General features: G+C 39.9%; 1 protein-coding gene across 2 annotated transcripts in view; it reads left to right on the top strand.

Moving 5' to 3' along the window:
- The window catches only part of STK32A (serine/threonine kinase 32A), a gene marked incomplete at both ends in the record, with an annotated part of 115,197 nt that overhangs the window by 81,550 nt on the left and 11,659 nt on the right, over positions 1–21,988 (top strand). The window contains 3 exons of one of the 2 annotated variants that reach the window (XM_082835399.1): positions 2,270–2,307; positions 9,341–9,430; positions 17,841–17,938. In XM_082835399.1, coding sequence (XP_082691525.1) covers positions 2,270–2,307; positions 9,341–9,430; positions 17,841–17,938 — 226 coding nt within the window. Of the gene's footprint in view, positions 1–2,269; positions 2,308–9,340; positions 9,431–17,840; positions 18,307–21,988 lie in introns of those variants that run through there. The other variant, XM_082835400.1, reaches the window with a different exon arrangement.

Here is a 21,988-nt window from a genome sequence, read left to right as displayed (position 1 = left end):
GCCTCCTCCTCGCCTGGCAGACACTACCTGATGCTCACTGGTACAGGTCCGAAAGAGGTGGCAAGACCTAATGGCTAGTTTACCTCGAGCTTTAAACTGCAGAGTGTTCAATGGTGCGCTGGAGTGCTCTGGTATATCCTGGTTTATGTATTAATCAAGAAACCATCCCCGCCATCAAGGAGTTCATGATTCAGTTGGAGAAAAAATGAATAGAAGTGTGATAAATGTTGTGATGGGATAAGCATACCATGCAGAGCACACAGGAGGGGCCATTGACTCAGAACTGGAAAATCAGGGAAGGCTTCCTGTAGGAAGTGGCATCTGAGCTAAGAGGTGAGGGATGAATCTGCATTTTCTGGGTGCAGTGGTTCAGGGCTCTGATTCAGGCAAAGGAACGGCAGAAGGTGAGGGGATGCAGGGAGCTTTTAGGGGACTCCATGCCCTCCATGTGGCTGGCACAGGAGCCAGATTATGAAAGGGCCTTTAATCCATGTGAGTGAATTTAGACTTGATAATTTTTGGAATAATGAAATCCATCAAAGGGGTTAGGGTGGAGTCTGCAATACTGAGAGTTTAGCCAGGGAAACATGCAATTTGAAACCACCTTGCACTCTATGTTTTTAGCAAATTATACCCTGAACCAGAGAAAAATTTGCCACAGCTACAAATGACCGCTTATGAATCCAGAACTAATTTTAAGAACCTAATAAACTAAACGAGAAGATATTCAAAGCTCATGGAAGTGCCCATGCACCTGCCTGTTGGGTGGGGCATATACTTGGTTCTGTGTGTAGCTAAGAGGCTTGTTATTCATTAATATTTTCAAAAGAGGACTCTGACGGTCTCGGTCTGTCACAGACTAAAGTCACCTTATTCTAGTGACATAAAAGCCACTTGACTAGGCTGAAAATGTGTTCCCAAACCTGTTGCAGAATTTCTTCCCTAATGGCTTCTGTGAATTTGGGTTTAAGGGCTTTAATGGTACGTCAGGGAAGGGCAGTAAAAACTGGAGTGTGGAAGAGTGAGGGCTGCTACGAACTACAGAGCTGTGCTCTCATTGAGGAACACTGCTTACAATGATATTTGTTTCTTGAGGACTTCTGAAACTCTACAGGCCATTCCTCTAAGTACTTACCATCAAACCTCTAAGTATTTACCATCAAACTACTGCCTTCGTTGGAAGAGGGTGGATTATGTTCCCTTCTACGGATTTAAGGATCTCACCAATGCATAGAAAACTCGTCCAAATCCTTTAGTTAACAATCCCAGGTATAATACTTATTAAGCAACTAGAGGCATTATAGCATCATCTTAAAAAAGATTCTAATCTCCGCAAGTTTAAAATGTAATCACTTTATAGATCATTTTGTTTCTCTTTTTTATAGTCTTTAAGTTCTAGAGTTACACAGGCAACAATGATGATTAGTACTGCTACCTTATGACATTTTAAATGCTGTATGATCACACACTACTATATGTAAGATAGATAACCAACAAGGACCTACTATATATAGCACAGGGAACTCTACTCAATATTCTGTGGTAACCTATATGAGAAAAGAATCTGAAAAAGAATGAATATATGTATATGTAGAAATAAATCACTTTGCAGTACACCTGAAACTAACAAACATTGTAAATCAACTACACTCCAATAAAATTTAAAAAATAAAAATTATACATAAAATTTAAATAAATAAATAAATGCCGGATGATCTATGGAGCAATACTGACACACTTGGATATAATACGCTGTAGAAATTAAGAGTCTGAGCTTTTAGGGACTTCCCTGGTGGCACAGTGGATAGAACTCCATGCTCCCAATTCAGGGTGCCCGGGTTCGATCCCTGGTCGGGGAGCTAGATCCCACATGCATGCCGCAACTAAGAGTTCACATGCCACAACTAACGAGCTCACCTGCTGCAACTAAGACCCCGTGCAACCAAATACATAAATAAATATTAAAAAAAAAAAAAGGGTCTGAGCTTTTGAGTGAGTGAGACCCAGATCCAGAGCCCTGTTTTTCTGTTTATTAGCACTGTAACCTTGGGTTAAGTTACTTAACCTCTTTAAGCCTCAGTTCCGACCTAGAAATTGGGGGTATTAATGGTAACGATCTCAATTCACTGTGAGAATTGAATGAGACTGTGAGTGATGAAGGGCTAGTACATTCATTCCTCGCTAGCATTCTTAAGCAGTTCACCTTTACCCTTTAGTTGTTTCTTTGTTTTATTATGAGCAACTTTCTCCTTTCTTTTTACTCCCCTAGGGATATGAAGCCTGACAATATTTTGCTTGATGAACATGGTAAGTAAATGATTTGTTTGCAATCAACCACATAACATGTATGTAGAACAAGTTGGTTATCCCCAGCAAAGTAGTACTATATAGGGAAAAAGCGTCTTACTCGGTTCAGTTGAGTTGCATGTACAAACTCCATTTTATGGTGGGAGGGACCATATGGGGGAACTTTATCATTTATTGCAGTGACGTTGTATACCCTTAAATAGCCTTACATTTACATAAGGAGAAAGTCATTCTCTTTTCAATTTTCTTCCATTCCTACTGATTTCTTCAAGAAAACCATCCCAGTGTTTTGGTGCTAGTTTGCTTTAATATCTCTATAGCAATCATCTCCCTTTTTTTTTTTTTTTCATAAAGACAGAAGGGGCTTAGAGCATTCGGTAGGCAATAGTATCTACCTAGAGATTCGTGACAGACTTTCCTTCTTGTGAGGGTAAACTGGGTTCACATTTACAGAAGAGATATCAAGTTTTCTGTTCAAAGGTTTTCAGTTACTAAAAATGAGTCCATTTAAAGAAAGATATAAAGCAGATAAGAGTATCTCTGGTACCCAGCTATGAAAGTGACAGAGGGATATGGCAATGACCATGATGGTGATACATGAATGCCTGAAGTTCAAGAAGCACTGATTGAAGATGTCCTATAGAACAAGCTTTGACCAACAGTTATCAAATGTGTACAATCTCTTCCTAATATTATTTCAATGTACATTTGGATTTATTTATTAGAGCAGACCTGTAGGACACACAGCCTGCATGTTATAAATGTTACAGAGGCAATAAGATCCTTGTTAAATTTTTAGAAAGCTGCTAGGGGAGGGAGTCCTAAATCTGCAAAGCTCTGTATCTCTTTAACTTTTACAAAAGGGATTTGCAAGTGGGACTGAAACTCCACGGACCATCCGTCACTTATTATTTATTTACCTAGTTGCATTTTAAGCCTGATTTGCCAGACGCCACATGTGCTCAGAGGGCTAAGAAACACTTTTGTGTATGACCTCTAATTTCAAAGCTTGGAGTCATTATTTATTTATGGACTGTCTAAAAAGATTTTCTCCACTTTCTTCCGATGCCTTATTTCTTCCTTCCCTTTACTGCTTCTGACATTTGGGAATAGTTTCTGAATCTCAGAAATGTGGGCAATGGTGAGACAACATGAAGGTGACTTTCATTAAAGCACCAGCTGTCTCTGCCTTAAATAGGAAGCAGGATCCCCTCTCACACCGGTGCAGATAAACTCTGTGGAGCTTCACAGCTGTGGACAAGGCCTCCCCCAACCTCTAGAGGCCATCTTTGCACGATGTACAAAAAGGTGCTCTGTGTGCCTACCACCACAGCCTTGGGAAGGTGACCACTGGTAATGCAGAGCCTGATTTCGGGTTCTGTCCCCACTTCCCCCTCACCTGCTTGCCTTTGTGCCCCATATATTGCTCAACCATTTGTCAGGACCCTGAATGGAGACATATGGGTCCTGTCAACCAAAAAAATGTACCTTCCATTCAGAGAACAACGTTTCGGTCTTGGATCTCAAACATGGCTTCATCTTATTCCTACCATGAGGTCATCCTGTTCTCTCTCATTCAACTTCTTTCTCTTCCTCATTTTCTTGTCCACTTGGTCATTGTAGATTAGGAGAAAGATCCAGGAATAAATTAATCTTCGAGTTTGTCCACCCTTAGAGACTACCCTTGGGAAAGATTGTGTGATATCGTAGATACGAGCATGGGGTTCTGAGCTCAAAACCCAGTTCTCTCACTCACCAGCTCTGAAACGCTCGACAGGTTGCCTAAAACTTCTCTGCACCTTAGATTCTTCAGGGATGAAAGGCGTCCTTACTTCTCAGGGTAACTGTAAACACTGACACCCTGTTTATAAAGTGCTTGATTGCCACGTGCACAAGGAAATCACTCAATAACGGTTAAATGCTCGTATGACTCCATGAGGTAGTAGGGGCTTTCTCCCCTGCAGAAGGAAGCTTAGGTGACTTCATTTTGTTTTATATGACTTTATCTATATCATATAGCGTAAGTGAAAGCTGGGTCCTCACCTGTCTTTACTAAAGAATTATTTTGATTCCAGGTGGGATATACCAAAGATTGTGTGTGGCTACTTCTTAGGTCTTGTGTTTAAACAATTTTCTGTGACACTTAATCCTCAGGTAACTACACTTTCAGTGGCCCATTCTGCCTGTCCTTCATGCACGCAGGGGGTTAAGCCCACTTTGCAGGGCATTTTATTCTTGGTTGGACTGGGGCTCTGTTACTTAGGGACTACAAGTAGGCATCCCGGTCTGCCTGAGGGACGGTCCTAGTCTACAACTGTTATGTAGTGTACTATTTACAAAGATCTTTTTCACTCTCAAGTTTTGGGGTTTGGACAATGACTTAAGAGGGGGCTTTTCTGTATTTTTTCCCATCCTAAACTCAACTGGAGGATCACTGCAGTCAATAAGAGAAACACTGCTTTGGGAAGGACTGGATGTGTGAATGGGATAGAAGCAAACAAAAAGGGTGCGAGCCATTCTCTAAGCATTGTCCTGGGGCTCCCTTTCTGGAAAAAATAATTTTTTGAGGTTATTTACTTTCCATTTATTCAAATTCTGAAAAATTAAGCTTTTAGGCATTGCTCAGGGACCATAATTAACTACTTTGAAATGAAGAAATTCCCGGTGGCCCTCGCTCCCCAGCTCATTATGCACAGCTGCTCTTGTGACAGCCAACTGGACCACAAATCAATGCCTGCCTTTGGGAGTGCTTTCTGGTGTGATTTTCCAAGGTCTCACATTCGAAAACTTCATTTGTCTCCTCTGTCTCCTCTCCTTCTTTTCACCCTTTTCACCCTTTATGGACTTTTCACCCTTTATGGACAAGATCATGTACGCCTCTTGCATGGGGACTTAGCAACTGTAAAGGATAACTGTTTACCTCTAATACACCTCCTATGCCCGTTCCTCCAAGTGAGCTGCGTATTACACCACATAGCTTATATTCTAATTCAGCGCCATCAGTAAGAGGCAGAAATTTTGTTTTACTCTTACTAATTCATATTGGTTCATGTTCATCAGAAAAGGTTGATATTTAAAGGAGCTAAATTCTTTTGTAAATGGAGAATCCTTCCACTGGTGTGAATGAACATTCCTTATACATCAGAATTTGACTTAAAAAAGTCTGCAATTTAGAGCATACCTGTTCTCCTTAAATGTCTCACTCACTAGTTCAGAGCCCAAGATGGCATTAGATCTTGCAGGGCTCATAACCAACTGTCCTGATATATAGGTTTCATGTCCTACCAACTTAAGTACCCCAGCCAATTCTATCAGTTCAACAGTGTCTAAAATTCTTGTGTTTTTCCTAAGCTATTCAGGAAATAAATGCTGCATACAAGGAGCAATAATGTCTCCCTGGTGTATCTGAGAGAATGACAATTACCACATCATCTATAATTTAGGTTTCTTAATATCATCCCTAGTCACAGGGAACAGAGAAAGGCAAAAACTCGGTTTGGGGGTGTGAGGAAGAAATAATCCTGCTACCTTAACAGCTTCTCCCTTGCAGAGTCCCAAAATGTACCTAAAAATCAAGTGGGTAGCATCTTAAAACCTATATATACGTATATATATATGTATATTATATATATACACACATACACATGCACACACACACACCTATGTAGTAGAACTCTGTACCCTATCCCCAGATAATCAGGTGTGTAAGTCTCTGCTAGTGCCTAACGATATGAATTTTTAATAAGAATCCTAGAAAAATGTGGCACACATGATCTAACTATTTTTGAGTTGAGGAAATTTTTGAAAGTTAGGAGCCACGCCAACCAATTGGTTATGGTGTCCTTGAGGGCTGTGTTGAGAAACATCCCCAGGCTGAACACAGGTACAGTGCAAAAGAGTGTAAGTAATGACCACAAGGATGACTAAACTCAGTGACTCAATACTGTGAACTCCAATTTTTAATGTGATTCTGTGCCTCAAGGTACAGAGGTGAAAAGAACTGGCAGATCACTCCCTATAGGGTGTTCACAGTGAGGAAGTTCTGAGTCTTGTATCTGAAAAACTTCACAGTAAGGCAGTGGTTCTAACTGGGGATGCTTTCGCTCTACAGTCTCTCCCTGCAGGGGACACTTGGCAATGTCTGGAGACAATTCTGATGGTCAGGATTCTATCTAGGAGAGGGAAGTCCTTTCGGCACCCAGTGGACAGAGGCCAGGGATGCAACTAAGCATTCCACCATGCACCGGACAGCCCTTCACAGCAAAGAATGATCAGGTCCAAGATATCAATAGTTCCAGGTTGAAAAACTCTGTTCTAAGGCTCCCTCAGAGCCGGGGCTTATGGAAGAGGCCAGAGTGGTCCCTCACACCCAAGCAATTCCTGTGTCCCTCCATCAGCCGGTGACTGAACCTTCCTCTGTGAGCCAGAACTCAGATTCATTTCCACGGCACAGAAGGGAACATGGCAGAAGGATCCCCACGGTGAGCACAGGGAAGCATGGCAGCATCCTGGGCCAGGAATGGAGACGTCGGGGCTGGTGGCCAGGGGCTCTGCTATCCTTGTTCAGCTGGAGGGCAGCAGGCAACAGTTTCCAGTAGATCCTGACCCTCAAATGATTCTTCCCCATTGTTTACGATGCACCCTGGTGGGGGAACCCTGAGCCAACCAGCAGATAGTTCTTTTAGTTTGTTCAGCCATTTGGTCTTACGATAAAGCGCAAAAAGTTTCTGGGCGATTTATAACCCACCAGAGAAGTCCGGGACCAAATTGTAGATCCTCATTCTAGCTCTGCTACTTCTAAGTACTGAGAACTTAGCCACAAACAGCTCTTCTGTAAAATAGGAACTACTTGATTAGGCTAAAGTGTACAAAAACCTTTTGAAACTTGCAATTAATCATACGAATGTAAAAAATACTACTTATGACATTAACATTCTTTCAACCACATTCGAAAGAAATGTAATGAGTGAGTACTTACTGCAGTGAAGATCTTCTACTAAGCCTAGTCTTCTTTTAAAAGTGTGGTCTCAAACTTTACTGGGTATCAGCATCACCTAGGGAGCTTTTTAAACACTGGGCCCCCATCCTCCGAGTTTCTGATTCAGTACGCAGAGGTAGGGCCCAGGAATGTGCATTTCTAACACTTTCCCAGGTGATACTGATGCTGCTGGTCTGCGGACTGCACTTGGAGAACCAGCTGACTCTGAAACATCCTCTACCTTCTACACGAGCATAGCCAATCTTAGGACTGAGTCGGTTAGAACACCTGCTCGGGCTAACGTAGAGGATCCCATGCCTGGCTGCCCATCTGAATCACCTGCGGAGTTTCTTGTTCTGTTTCTAACGTGGATGCCTGGCTCTCCCACCAGTCCCACTGTATCGGTGTCCCGGAAGAATGAAGTCCAGGAGTGTGAGTTTCACAAAGTCACTCTGGAGCGTCTGATCATGACAAATAGCAACTTCCTGCCAAATGCTGAGCAAAGCCTTCCACAGCATTATTTCATTTGATCTTCCCAACAACCTCGTGAGAAGATGACTACCATCATCTCAACTTTACAGAGAGATTAAGTCACCTTTTTGAGGTAGCATAGCTGGTTAGTATTAGAGCCGGGACTTGAAGCCAGGCAGTCAGACTCCAGAGAACAGACTCTTAATCATTAAGTCTCCAGGCTCACCTGTTTTGTATCAAACCTTGTGAAACATTGATCCAGTGCTTTGAGCGTGACCCATGGGGAGAAACAGAGAAAGAAAATACTGAAACAACCTATATTATGATAGGGTGATTTCTGGAAATCATCTGTTGGTACAACTTATGCAAGAATACCTTCACTTTCAGCTTGATGAGCGCTACTTTATTAAAATGTCATCAGATATAAACAAAACACTTTTTGCACCACACAAAACCCTGGTGATAAAGACAGTGAGATTAATCGTTAGCGGCAGGCGGGATGCTATCAGGGAGCAGAGAGTGCAGTTGGCAGGGGGAGCGTGGTCTGTGGGATATGGAAGAAGAATCCCCTCCAGTTACCACCATATCTCATCACAACCACAGAAGCATGCAAATGGAAATGCCAACACTTCACGATCCTCTCAAAACATATGACTTTCCTGCCAACAGCTGACAGAACAGGCTTATCCTACTTCTGGCTATGAATGTAAGGATCGTAATACACTATGTAGGGTGTGCTCCCTTCTGAACTTAAGTGTTAGACCCACACTATACTGCCACGAGTGTGAACGCTGCAGAGAGACCCTAGAGATCGTCTAGTCCGCCCATGAATTTTTTTCTTTTAAGGGAAACAGGTTCAACACAGGAAAGGAACTGCAAGTGTACGATGTATTGGGAGCAGAATTCAGGCCAGGACCTAAGTCTCCTGGCTCCCAGTCTAGGGCTCTTTCTAGAGCCTCTTTAAAAATAAAACTTGACTTTTCCCTACTTTCCCTTTGTACATTATTTTGTTGGGGACCACTGGGGGACAACCTGAACTATCAGACAAAAAACTACTAATGATATTCAGAAAAACAAGGAGAGAAAGAACTCTTTCTTGGCAAAGAAATAAATATATGCATCCACAGTCATGTCTGCTTTGTATTAACAACATTTGTTTCTTTAAAAACAAGATGCTGTAAAGATGCTTGGAAATTTGATACTTCAAATAGTTCTTATCTACCCTGCTCTTGATTCTCACAGGCTGTACCAACTTAAAATGCTGACAACAGGCAAAAATTGCCTAAGTAGAATTTACCAGAGCGTGGGCTCTTAAAGACCAAGGTTAAAACTTTCTGACATTGAACTACAAACTTACAACCAGACATTAACCTTTTCGTGTTTTGGCACCTGGAGGGTTGCTGGTTTAGACTATATTGGTCTTGAGGATAGGATAATTGACTTTTTACTGTGTACCCAATTGCAAATGGCGTACAAGAATTTACAAACTAAGCTTCCAGGTACTATTGATAAAAAAAAAAAAAGCGTGGTCTGCCGCTGGGTTGAATGGAACTTAACGTTCTCTGTGGTCCTTCTCCCTCGCAGGGCACGTGCACATCACAGACTTCAACATTGCTACGATGCTACCTGTGGAGATGTGCATCACCACCATGGCCGGCACCAAGCCTTACATGGGTATGGGCCCCCTGAGCCGCCATAGCGACTAAGAGGAAGGCTTTTTTATTCATTCCTGTAGACACCATGTACTACGGGTTCAATCATCTGTAGGGCCTTGCAGCTAGAAATGACGAGTCCCCCTCTGACTTTACCTAGAGAGCTGCTAATTTCACAGGTCTGCAGTGAGCCTCAGGAACCTCCTTTTAGCAAGCACCCAGACTGATCTCGATTCAGGACAGTCACGGATTACATGTAAAAACACTATTTTATGAGTTATTAAGGACAGTTTCTACCTACTTCCTGATGAAGAATATTAATAATTAATTCAATAAATATCTACTAATTGCCTCTGTGTACTCAGCACTGTTTCAGGTGCTGGCGGTGCTGCAGGGAGCAAAACATACAAGGTCTCCAGCCCATGGAGCTTACCTTCTAGTAAAAGGAGTTAAAAAAAAAAAAAAAGTAGAATCCAACAGAGAAGGTACAGCCATAAGTAGGATGGTAATAAGTGACATAAGTATGATTATAACCATGATTTACATAATCCTGCATAACATGCATAGGGCTGTAAGTTCACAAAGTACCTTCCAGTTATAATTTTGGTTTTAGGTTTATCACCACAACAATCCCATGAATAAGTCACAGGTGAAATACTGGAACTTGAAATTAAAGGCAAGAGCAATGCCACTTTCTTTCGATATTTCATTCTCTTCCTCATGGAACTGAAGAGAGAATTAAAGAGAGAGAGGAAAAGAGAACTGTGCAGGGCCACCTCACTTTCCAAGAGAAAGAAATCATCTGTGGGGAAAAATGAGCCTGATTTTATATGGTATTTGAACCATATAAAAGCAAGTTCCTGGCTTCCAATTATCAGTGGGGGGAAGAAGCCTCCTTTGTCCTTCTAAAATAATGGACACATGTAATTCAGCCTATTTTCTTGCCTGAAACCCATGGTACTCAAATGATAAAAAGGAATCTCTGAGACTGCTGGTCTGATGAGTTTATTCCCTAGGTTTCCTGGGTTTCCATATTAAGGGCTACTTGCTTGAAGCCAAATCAGAAAATGTGCATCTGGGTTTTCTAAGCCTGGTTTCCATGGTGAGAGGAGTAAAGGAAGCCCAACTTTGTTTCCTCTCCCCAGTGATTTTAAATACAATATCCGTATAATTTGATTCTCCTAAAGGTTGGCATTTCCAGTCTTTTCACGACATAGAGCTAGGAGATTGGAATCCTGTCAAGTTTCTCTGCACCTCTCCACCCTCACCCTTATAATTAACAGTTACTAATATTTATTGAAAGCATTCTGGGGACCAGACAATGTGTTAAATGTTTTGCATTCATTGACTGCTTAAGTTTTTCTCAACAACCCTGTGAGGCAAACTGTAATTATCACCATTTTACAATGAGGAAAATAAGAAGCTAAGTAATTTGCTCAAGATCACGTGGCTAATAATTGAAAAAGCCTAGATTTAGAGCAAGCTCGTTGGTTTAGAAAACCAAACTTCTCCCTAAAAGAGAGAGACAGAAATTTAGAAGTTTAGGTATTTATGATTCTTAAATAGATGTAAGCCAAATTAGGTAGGCCATACTCTTAGAAATGTTTCTAGTTTTATTTTTAAAAATGAATATCTGACTGTCAAGGCTTATATTTTCATCCAGAAGTTGTTCTTGCCTTTGATTTTTGGATGGGAATCTTCCTAAGAGGTATCACAGGCGGAAGTCTGCTTTCTCTTTTTAAAAATTATGTTCCCGGGCTTCCCTGGTGGTGCAGTGGTTGAGAGTCCGCCTGCCGATGCAGGGGACGCGGGTTCGTGCCCCGGTCCGGGAAGATCCCACATGCCGCGGAGCGGCTGGGCCCGTAAGCCATGGCCGCTGAGCCTGCGCGTCCGAAGCCTGTGCTCCGCAACGGGAGAGGCCACAACAGTGAGAGGCCCGCGTATTGCAAAAATATATATATATGTATGTTCCCTATAATTTGGTAAAATCTACCTAACAGACATTCACCAGCACTCATTTTATAGCATTCCTGCAGAATGTAATTAGCAATTAACCAGAAAGAAAAAAAATTCTAAAAAGAAAGAAAACTAGGATGAAATACTGAATGAAGATTATAGGAATATACAACATTTTCTAATGTAAGATGCTTAGCATATTATACAGCAGTTCCTCGACTCTGGCAATAAGAAGATGAGCTGTCTGTCAGTTCTTTTTTTTTTTTTTAACATCTTTATTGGCGTATAATTGCTTTACAATGGTGTGTTAGTCTCTGCTTTATAACAAAGTGAATCAGCTATACATATACATATATACCCATATCCCCTCCCTCTTGCATCTCCCTCCCTCCCACCCTCCCTATCCCACCCTTTGTCTGTCAGTTCTTAAGCACCTGCACCCAACAAGGAAGTTTTACTTTTTTGAATTCCTCATCTTCTACCTCCATGCTCTTTCCAATCAACTCCAATCCCTCCTTCTCCCCATCCGTGGTCTGTGTAAATATCATTCAGATCGCTTAGAGCTTAACCAATTAAAACATTCCTCTTCTCCAAATTAACCAAACCAAACAAACAGATATACTATGGAAAATGCTGATTAAGCAATGGGGAAATTCATCTCTCTACTTGTAGATATTTAGGGTTTCCTTCCAGACCTTTATTCTGTATACACACAAACACATTTTTTTAAGTTGGATCATACTGGAGTTTGGCAACCTAAATTTTCACTTTAAAATGTAATAATAGGCATCATATAGTGAGAATCTATTATGTCCCAAGCATTTTGCTAAGTTTTTAACATTATATCATTAAATTTTCAAAGCAACTCAACGAAATATGTTTTCATAGATTAAAAATAATCAGGCCTACAGAGAAAGCGACATGTATAATCACACAGCAAGCAACTGGCAGAGCACAAATTTAAATCCAAATCGAAAACGTCTCAAGTCTGGAATGCTGATGGTGATGACAACAGAGCAGGAGGGGTAATGGCTGACATTTACTGAGCTCTTCCTATTGGCCAAGCACTGGCCTAAGTGCACGTGTGACATCATTTAAACTAAAAGCAATTCAGTGAGGGATGCCAGTGTCTAACCCTCCACACGCTGCTGTGCTATCTCTCCGCCTCCTGGCAATAAGTGTGTCTCAGCCAGAACGGAAACCACTACTCTCTGACTTCAGAGCCCGGTTCTGCACAACTGACGCTACTTATTTTTCCAGGCCCATATATATAACTATCGTTTTTAATGTTCACATGCTACAGAATTAGAGGGCTGCATCAGAATCTATTGAACCAATTCTTTATTGTTGAATTTTAGGTTATTTCTCATTTTGAAATATAACTAAATTTGTGATAAAAATCCTGTTAGCAGAAATATGTGCTACAACTTATTTCCCGTGATAAATCCCCATTCAAGGAATTTCTGGTCAAAGGGTATATACGTTAATGCATTTCCCCCCTGAAAGTCTGCGTTGATTTCTACTCATTTGCTCTGGAAGCATCTGACGATATTCACTTCCTTGCATCCTCACCAGGGCTGCGCTGTCAATATCTTAATCTTCGCAAAAAAGATAAGTGAAAACGGTACCTCATTATGACATTAAAATTGCTTTTAATTCTTTTGTAAGTTGCCTGTTCATGTTCTTTGCCCATTTTCTATTAGAGTGTTAATACATTTTTGTCTATTTCTTATTATGTAAAGAATTCTTGACCTTTATATATAAAGGATATTAAATTCTAATGTGCCATGTGTTATAAATATAATTTCCTACTTTTTAGTTGCTGTTCTTATAGCATTGACATGAAAACTATGTTCCTAACATCAAACCCTTAGTCATATTCTTTTGTAGTCTATTTTATTTTTTATTTTTAAAGGTTATACTCCATTTATAGTTATTATAAAATATTGGCTATATTCCCTGTATTGCACAGTATGTACCTGTAGCTTATTTTATACCTAACAGTAGTTTGTAAGTTTTAATCCCCTACCCTTATATTGCCCCTCCCCCCATATTGCCCCTCCTCTCTTCCCTCCCCCCACTGGTAACCACTAGTTTGTTCTCTATAACTGTGAATCTGCATCTTTTTCGTTACATTCACTCGTTTGTTGTATTTTTTATTTCTTTTAATTTTTTTAACATCTTTATTGGAGTATAATTGCTTTACAATGGTGTGTTAGTTTCTGCTTTATAACAAAATGAATCAGTTATACATATACATATGTCCCCATATCTCTTCCCTCTTGCATCTCCCTCCCTCCCACCCTCCCTATCCCACCCCTCCAGGCGGTCACAAAGCACCGAGCTGATCTCCCTGTGCTATGCGGCTGCTTCCCACTAGCTATCTACCTCACGTTTGGTAGTGTATATATGTCCATGCCTCTCTCTCACTTTGTCACAGCTTACCCTTCCCCCTCCCTGTGTCCTCAAGTCCATTCTCTAGTAGGTCTGTGTCTTTATTCCCATCTTGCCCCTAGGTTCTTCATGACCATTTTTTTTTTAAGATTCCATATATATATGGGTTAGCATATGGTATTTGTTTTTCTCTTTCTGACTTACTTCGCTCTGTATGACAGACTCTAGGTCCATCCACCTCACTACAAATAACTCAATTTCGTTTCTTTTTATGGCTGAGCAATATTCCATTGTATATATGTGCCATATCTTCTTTATCCATTCATCTGTTGATGGACACTTAGGTTGCTTCCATGTCCTGGCTATTGTAAATAGAGCTGCAATGAACATTTTGGTACATGACTCTTTTTGATGTTGTATTTTTTAGATTCCATATATAAGTGATATTATACAGCATTTGTCTTTCTCTGATTTATTTCACTTAGCATAATACCCTCCAAGTTCATCCATGTTGTTGCAAATGGCAAAATTTCATTCTTTTTATGGCAGAGTAGTATTCCATGGTATATATCTACCACATCTGCTTTATCCATTCATCTGTTGATGGACACTTAGGTTGCTTCCAGATCTTAAACCATTAGTCTTTTTACTTTATAGCTTCTACCTTTGATGATATTCTTGGCAAGATCTTCTTACCTCTAGATTTTAGACATGGTTACCTATATTCTAATTTTTGTTATAGTTTAATTTTTCTTAATCCAGCTATATATGTGGTAAGATATACAGTAAGGATGTGACTTTATTTTTGTTATATTCTTAAATAATTGTTTTGAGACCATGTATCAAATAAGATCCCATACATGCTGATTTGAAACATGTTTATCATAAACTAAGTAGTTTTATATACTAGCATCTGTATTCTGTGGCTTTCAAATCAATTATTGTAGCTTTACAATGTGGTTTAACACATGGAATGCAAGTCCCTTTATCCTTTTTCAGAAAACCTTTATTGTTCACATATTTTATAGAGGAAATTTAGAATCATTTTTGTAAATTCCATGAATTATTTCTGTTGTACTATATTTATATATCAGTTTTTGTCCCCTTTCTTTATGTCCTGAGCAGAATCTACCGTCCAGTTGCTTTAAAATCTGAAAGCCAAATAATGGAAATCCAAATAGCTAATAAATGTATTAAAGCATGGGCAAGCTTATTAGTAATCAGGGGAATGCCAATTTAAACCACAACGGAAGACCATTACATACCCACTAGATTGGAAAAGTCACAAAGTTAGTTAATGTCGAGAGTGGATAAGGAGGTTGAGCAAAGTCTCATGCGTTGCTAGTCAGAGCGTTAATTGGTACAACCACTGTGGTAAATAGTTTGGCATTATCTAGCATGGGTGAAGATGCACAGCCCATCCCAGAATTTCCCCTCCCAGAAATGTAACCTAAAGACGTGTGGACTTAGAGGAGTCTTACATGTGCAGGAATGTTCATGAGAGCATTATTCAAAATACTCCAAATTGAAAACAGTCCAAATGGCTATTAAAAGTAGGAAAGGAGGTAAATGACAGTGTATTCGTATGGCTTTGAATGTGAACAAACTATGTGCAGCAAGTTGGATGAATTTTATACACATAATGTTGAACAAGAAAAGCAAGTCACCGAAGAAAACGAGCAGTAAGATTTAACACACACACACACCCATGTTATATATATATATATGCACAAATACATATACATATGTTATACACACATCTGTTATATATACATAATGTCATATACACATATATATATACACAACATACATATATGTATTACTAAAATAGGCAAAACTAAGGTGTTGCTTAGAAATGCAAACGCAGGTAGTAAATCTATGTAGAAAGGCAAGAAGAAAATTACCGACAGAAATTCAGGATAGTGGTTACTTCTATGGTTGTAAACAGGACAGGACCCAGTGGTGGAGTCAAGATTCTATATTGTGCCCTGTGTAAGGTTACGTGGCTATTTACTTATAAATGCTTGTTAATTTTTCTTTTATGTTATATTTACTTTTCTGAATGGAAGTATGGAAATAGTTTAAGAACTAAATGAAATACTCAACGTCTTTTTTGAAGGAAACTTAGTCCCTCTCCACCTCTATTTGTACCATCTCAGGAGCAAGGAGTCCTCCTGCAGGGTTGATGGAAGCCCTCAGCATCTCCCTGCCCTGACTTTTCAGCTCTTTGAGGGCTCAAAGAATTACCCATCTGTTATGCTTTCGTATGTTGCCATCATGTTTTTTCTTAGTGTTCTTCCAAAATTCCTTAATGCCTAGCATACCATGAATATTTGTTCAATGAATGAATTCATATTCAAGTATCTTCATGCCGGAAAACAGTAAGTAGAAGAGGATTCTACTCATATAAACTCCAAGGGTGGTCCAAGATGACAGAATACACAGCTTTCATAGAGTGATGTTTATGCCGGTGGATAATTTCTTAGCACAGTTGTCTGTTTATCCCTCAAAGTTCTCTGCAGCTTCTCTGAGATATCTGTCACCTGGAGGGACTACGTCATCTACAGATGACTTGCTGTGAGATACTGATAAGGGAAAGCAGAAGTATAGCCCACTCCATCCAGTCTGTGGGAGCACCGTGGGTTCAGGACCATTATTTCCCAAATTGCACGGGGAGCTGTGACTTGCAGAAAGAATGCAGTGACGCATGAAAGGTGAACCCACCAGGGAATGAAGCTTCCTTAGTTCCGCTATGGCGGGCTTTTATAGTCTGGGTCAACCCCGGACGTTGGGATGTCAACATTGTACCTCTCTAATTGGATGTTGCCCACAGGATTTTCCTTGAAATTGAGTGCACCAGGCAGGGCAAACCTGTATGCAGGTCCCACATCACACCAATTTCCTTTGTCCGGAGCCAGCACCTTACTACCAGAGGCTTGGGTCAAGTGTGCAACTTTTGGCTAGGTAAAATTCCCATTATTATGGATGTTTGCCTCTCTAGAAGAGTGCCTAGTTTTTTGAGTCCTTTCCAGGTGCCAGACACTGTGCTGAGATTTTGGCATGCATTATTATCTCATTTAGCTTCTCACCTCTGTAGGAACTGCCTTCTCATTGTTCTGATTTTGCTGCTGAAGATTCTCAAGCTCAGCCCACTGACTCGTTTAAGGTCACGATAAGTGGTGAAGGCAGTTGGTGAACACAGACAGCCTGGTTCCAGCTAATGTTTGCAACCAGGGCCTGATTGATTGGTTCAGTATTGTTCCTTCTTTTAACCAGTTTCTGTTGAGTGACACTACATGCCAGATTCGGTACTGGACAAGCAAACGGAGAAGAGACCTGCCCTTGCTTTGTACTTCATTTTCCCCACTCCATCCCTCAGGAGTTAGGTACATTCTTGGAAGGGTGTGTAGAAGGTAGAAGGTTCTCAGTGTGTTAGAGAACACATAACTAGGGGTCTCCACTGGGGTAAGATTGACTGAGGTTCTGCCTTCCACTGGAGCCAATTCACAGAACTATGGGACAAAGGGTCAATGCCCCACAAGTGATGGAAAACCGTGTCTCTCTCAGAGTGCCCCACCCTTTCTCCTCTCCCTCAGCCCCAGTACAGGCTGCAAATGCTGCCTTTGCCTCTTCCAGATGACTCTGAGATGGAGAGTCAATCCCATGTAGTTGCAGCTAAATTCTGAACAATGTTTGCAGCAGTAATACAAATTTACGTCCTGATCACAACCCTTCCAAATCAAGACAATGAATATAACCTCTTCTCAGCCTTCCTGCTTTCAGAGTCAGCCACACATTTGAGGCCTGATGGGATCCAAGTTTTCACAGGTGCATGTTCTAAGTCAGAGAAGAATTTGTCCATTAAGGGCTGTGTATGCCTGTGTGTGTTGGTGATGAATGAGAAAGACTAGAAAATTAGAAACTTTTGCCTGCAGTGAGCAAACTAGCAATGGATGATAAACACACATAAAAGTGTTGGTACACTTTTCCCTGGTAATTCGCCTTTGGAGGAACATGTTGGGAAGATAGATTTGTTAATGTCTCAGGGAGTAAAACTGACCTAACTCTTCTGTGTTTTTCAGCACCTGAGATGTTCAACTCCAGAAGAGAAGCAGGTTATTCCTTTGCTGTTGACTGGTGGTCACTGGGAGTGACAGCATATGAACTGTTGAGAGGCCGGGTACAGTAGAATTACATTTCTCTTTAGTTACTCTTCCAGCAAGTTTCATTTTTACAGTGAAAGGATTGATTTTCTTTTTTTGCCAAAAGTCAAGTAGTTTGTTTCAGAGATGAAAGCAACAATGCCATGTGATGCTGGTAACAACCCTTGGGATTTCCGCCCATAATTAATTCACTCTCCTACATATGGGGCCAAGCATGTGAGTTGACATTAAATTATGCAGATAAAATTAAATGAATTATAGGGATATTATTAACTCCCAGAGAGGGAAAATCAATATATGTCACTCCATATCTAATATAAATATATTTGTTCGTTTAAAGAAAATAATTTTGCAGTCAGAGTCCAGGGCTCTGATTCAGTGTGAAGTATTAATACAACACAATTCATGCCCTATCTTGTTGGACTCCTGTCTTTCATTTGCCTCTTGAGTTCTGGGTTCAGTGGCAAATTAGAGTAGTTTCCTTTTAGAAGAAACATTTCTTAAACTAAGAAAATGCCTAGGAAGAATTTTGCTAAGATTTTTTTTCTCCCTCCCATATTATTGTACCTCGTGGTAGTTCCCTGTGATTTGATGTAACTGACAATGTATTAACACCGTCAGATTCATTTTTCTTTTCGTTTTCTGCTTAGAAAAGGTGAAGCATAGTTACTGTTAGGTTGCTGAATTCATATCTACGTATATAAATTCGGGGTTATCAGCTATAGTGACTATGTTACACTTACATCCTCAGATCTCATTCGGCTCACAACTGAAAGTGGGTACCCTTTTCCCAACCTCTCCCTATTTTCCCCACCCTCAACCTCTGGCAACTATTCTACTCTCTGTTTCTATGTGTTTGCATTTTTTTTTTTTTAAGATTCCACGTGTAAGTGATACGATGCAGTTATTTGGCTTCTCTGTCTGACTTGTTTCAGTTTGTGTATTGGACTCAAGGTCTGTCCATGTTGCTGCAAAGGCAGGATTTCCTTTTTTATGGCTGAATAATATTCCATTCATATATATTGTATATGGATATGTATTATATATGTTAGGTATAATATTCCATTATTCATTTATAATTTATCCATATATAATGATATGATGTGTAAATATATAATACCATATATAAGTATATATTATAAATATATGTATATATGTGGGTGTATAAATATATATATGTATATCATGTACACACACGTCTTTATTCGTTCATCTGTTGATGGATATTTATGCTGTTTCTGTGCCTTGGCTATTGTGAATAATGCTGCAATGAACATGGGAATGCATGTGCTTTTTTTTGTAAAGCACAGATATAACTTCATGTTAAAAAAAAATGCTGTTACTCCCTAATGCCTCGTATATTCACACACACACACACACACACACACACACACCCTTCACCTGCCTTACCCACCCCTCTTCTCCCCGACACTCTTCAGACACCTTAGCTTGGCATTCTTTGCCCGTTAGAATCATGTTAACTTTTCAGATTTTGCTTCAATTTGAATGACCCTGACTCTTCACAAACTCACTTCAGCCTCTTTGGACTCCCTCCTGTCTCGAGGCATCCCTTGGAGCTCTTTTCCTCTTGTTCCTTTGCCTATAAAGGTATTTCCTAAGATAAGCCCTGGTCTTTTTTTTAAAAAAAAATCACTCTTTGAATAAGTTTGGAAATTGCTAAATTAAGTTTGAGTAAAGTTAAGGATGTGTCTTAATTGTAGAACAGAATCCTTATATCTCATGTATATTGATCATTTCTAAGAAAGGACAGACTTAGAAAATTCTTAGTTAAGAAATTAAAAACTCATTTGACCTTCCAATCTCATCTTCTAGAATTAACAGCTTGTATTTACTTCCAAACCTTTTCTGATTTTATAAGGATAACGTTTTCACATACATGCGCATATACGTAGTTACTGTTGTTTCAGTAAAAAGAGAATTATGCTTTAACCTGTTGAGACTTTTTTTTTCCACTTAAAATAAAATGTAGAACTTTCTACATCAGAACACGTAAATCTATTTTACATTTTAGGATTAAATCTATTTCGCAAATGTGTCACCCTTGTAAATTTTTCCAGATATATCTTTTTTTTTTTTTTTTTTGGTACGCGGGCCTCTCACTGCTGTGGCCTCTCCCGTTGCGGAGCACAGGCTCTGGACGTGCAGGCTCAGCGGCCATGGCTCACGGGCCCAGCCGCTCCGTGGCATGTGAGATCCTCCCGGACCGAGGCACGAACCCATGTCCCCTGCATCAGCAGGTGGACTCTCAACCACTGCGCCACCAGGGAAGCCCCAGATATATCTATTTTTATGGTTTTAATCTCTTCTATATCATCAGACTGTAAATTTATTAAAGGTGGAGCCAGTGTTTTATACAGTTTAGTATTATCCACAATATTTAGCTTTCAACAGGTACATAACAAATGCTTGTTGAAAGTACAGAGGAACAAGTCACTACAAAACGATTCTGACACATTCTCACAAAGAATCACCAAGGAGCCTGCATGTAATTATGTTTCAAAATATAGCTAATCTGAAGAAATGAAATACCAACATTTAATTACAACTGGCAACACAACTAAACCACAGAGGAAGGGTGCTAAACGATCATTTCCTCCACATTTACAAATTGAGATTAACAGAAAAATATATGCTTCAAAGGGAAATGTGCCTGAAACTTCCCTGTGGTGTCTGATCTTGTCCTGACCATGGTCCCATAGCCCTTAAGCTGCTTTGTCATCTCTCTGTGTCCCCGCTTGCACTGCCATTGTAAAGGCAAGGTCCACGTCTTCTCTAATTTTGTATTGTCCATAGTATTAGCTTATAATAGGGAAGTACATCGTTTTGCACTAATTGTACATCCTTGGCTGTAGCTCTTTTGCTTTTGTACTCCTGAAATAAGACTATAATCACAACACCTCACTTTGTCCCATCTAACGTTTTACCTTTTCCACCTTGGTTATTTTTTATATTCTCATTCTTAACTTATATGCTGCCCTAAAACTGTCTGCTATATCCTGTCAGTGCACACTGTAATTTTTCTTTATAGCATGTATTCCACTGATGTATGTGTGTGTGTGTGTGTGTGTGTGTGTGTGTGTGTACAGTCTCTCTTATTATTTATGGTTTTGCTGAGTAGACTGTAGGCTCTACCACTGTAGAAATCCCATCTTTCCTGTCTTCATTGTATCCCCAGGGCCCAGCAGAGGTGCAGGACATGGTAGGCGTTCAATCAATATTTGGTAAATGAATAAGTATAAAGCTCTGGTTGTTGATGGCTTAATGTGGATTTTAAAGTTTGGAACTAGAAACATACATTACTGTATAAGACAAAGGTAATTTGACTATTTTGAACAAGTCGACAGAGCATGAGGATTTAAATATATGTATATTATATTCAGTCATATGGCCTAAAGTTAATGAAAAAAACCACAACATACTTAAGCCATTTGCTTGTGGCATTTGTTAGTTCCTTTATTAGTTTATCAAAGCATTTTGTGTTTTTAGATGTCTCAAAAGCAGGTTTCGAGACATCAATGAATTAAAGAAAATTAGAAAAAAGAGAAAATATATGTGCACATACACATAACCCGGGAAACTTGGTGTGCCAGCCTGCCCCAGCTCTTGATGGTAAACATGCAGTGAATCACATGTAGTGACCCACAGTGCCCTTGGCTTGCAAACAGTCAATAAACATTGATGACGCTGATAAGGTACCTGGCACTCTTTTTCTGATATTGAGTTACAAGGGTTATTTCCACTGTATCATTACTCAGACAAATGAACTAACTATGGTCCTTTATTCAGTCTTGAGGCAAGAAAATATGCGGCAGGGGTTTTTAAACCTTGCATTAAAAAAATAAAGTTTGGTCAATCTCCCTTTTAGGGAGTCAACCCCTAGCACTTCCTGGTTCCCTGGGTAACTGCGGTTGACATGCCATGCATAGAATTAAGCCTTCCTTCACATCACCTTTGTTGATAACTCATCTTGCTGTTCATTATTTACATTTATAGCCACCATCCTTTTTACCTTTATGTCAATAATCATATCTCTCCTGTATTATGTC

Source organism: Leucopleurus acutus (genome assembly GCF_964270905.1).
Source record: "Leucopleurus acutus genome assembly, chromosome: 3".
NCBI lineage: Eukaryota > Metazoa > Chordata > Mammalia > Artiodactyla > Delphinidae > Leucopleurus > Leucopleurus acutus.
Note: the sequence above shows the minus strand (reverse complement) of the source record. Positions and strands in the feature narration are given on the sequence as shown.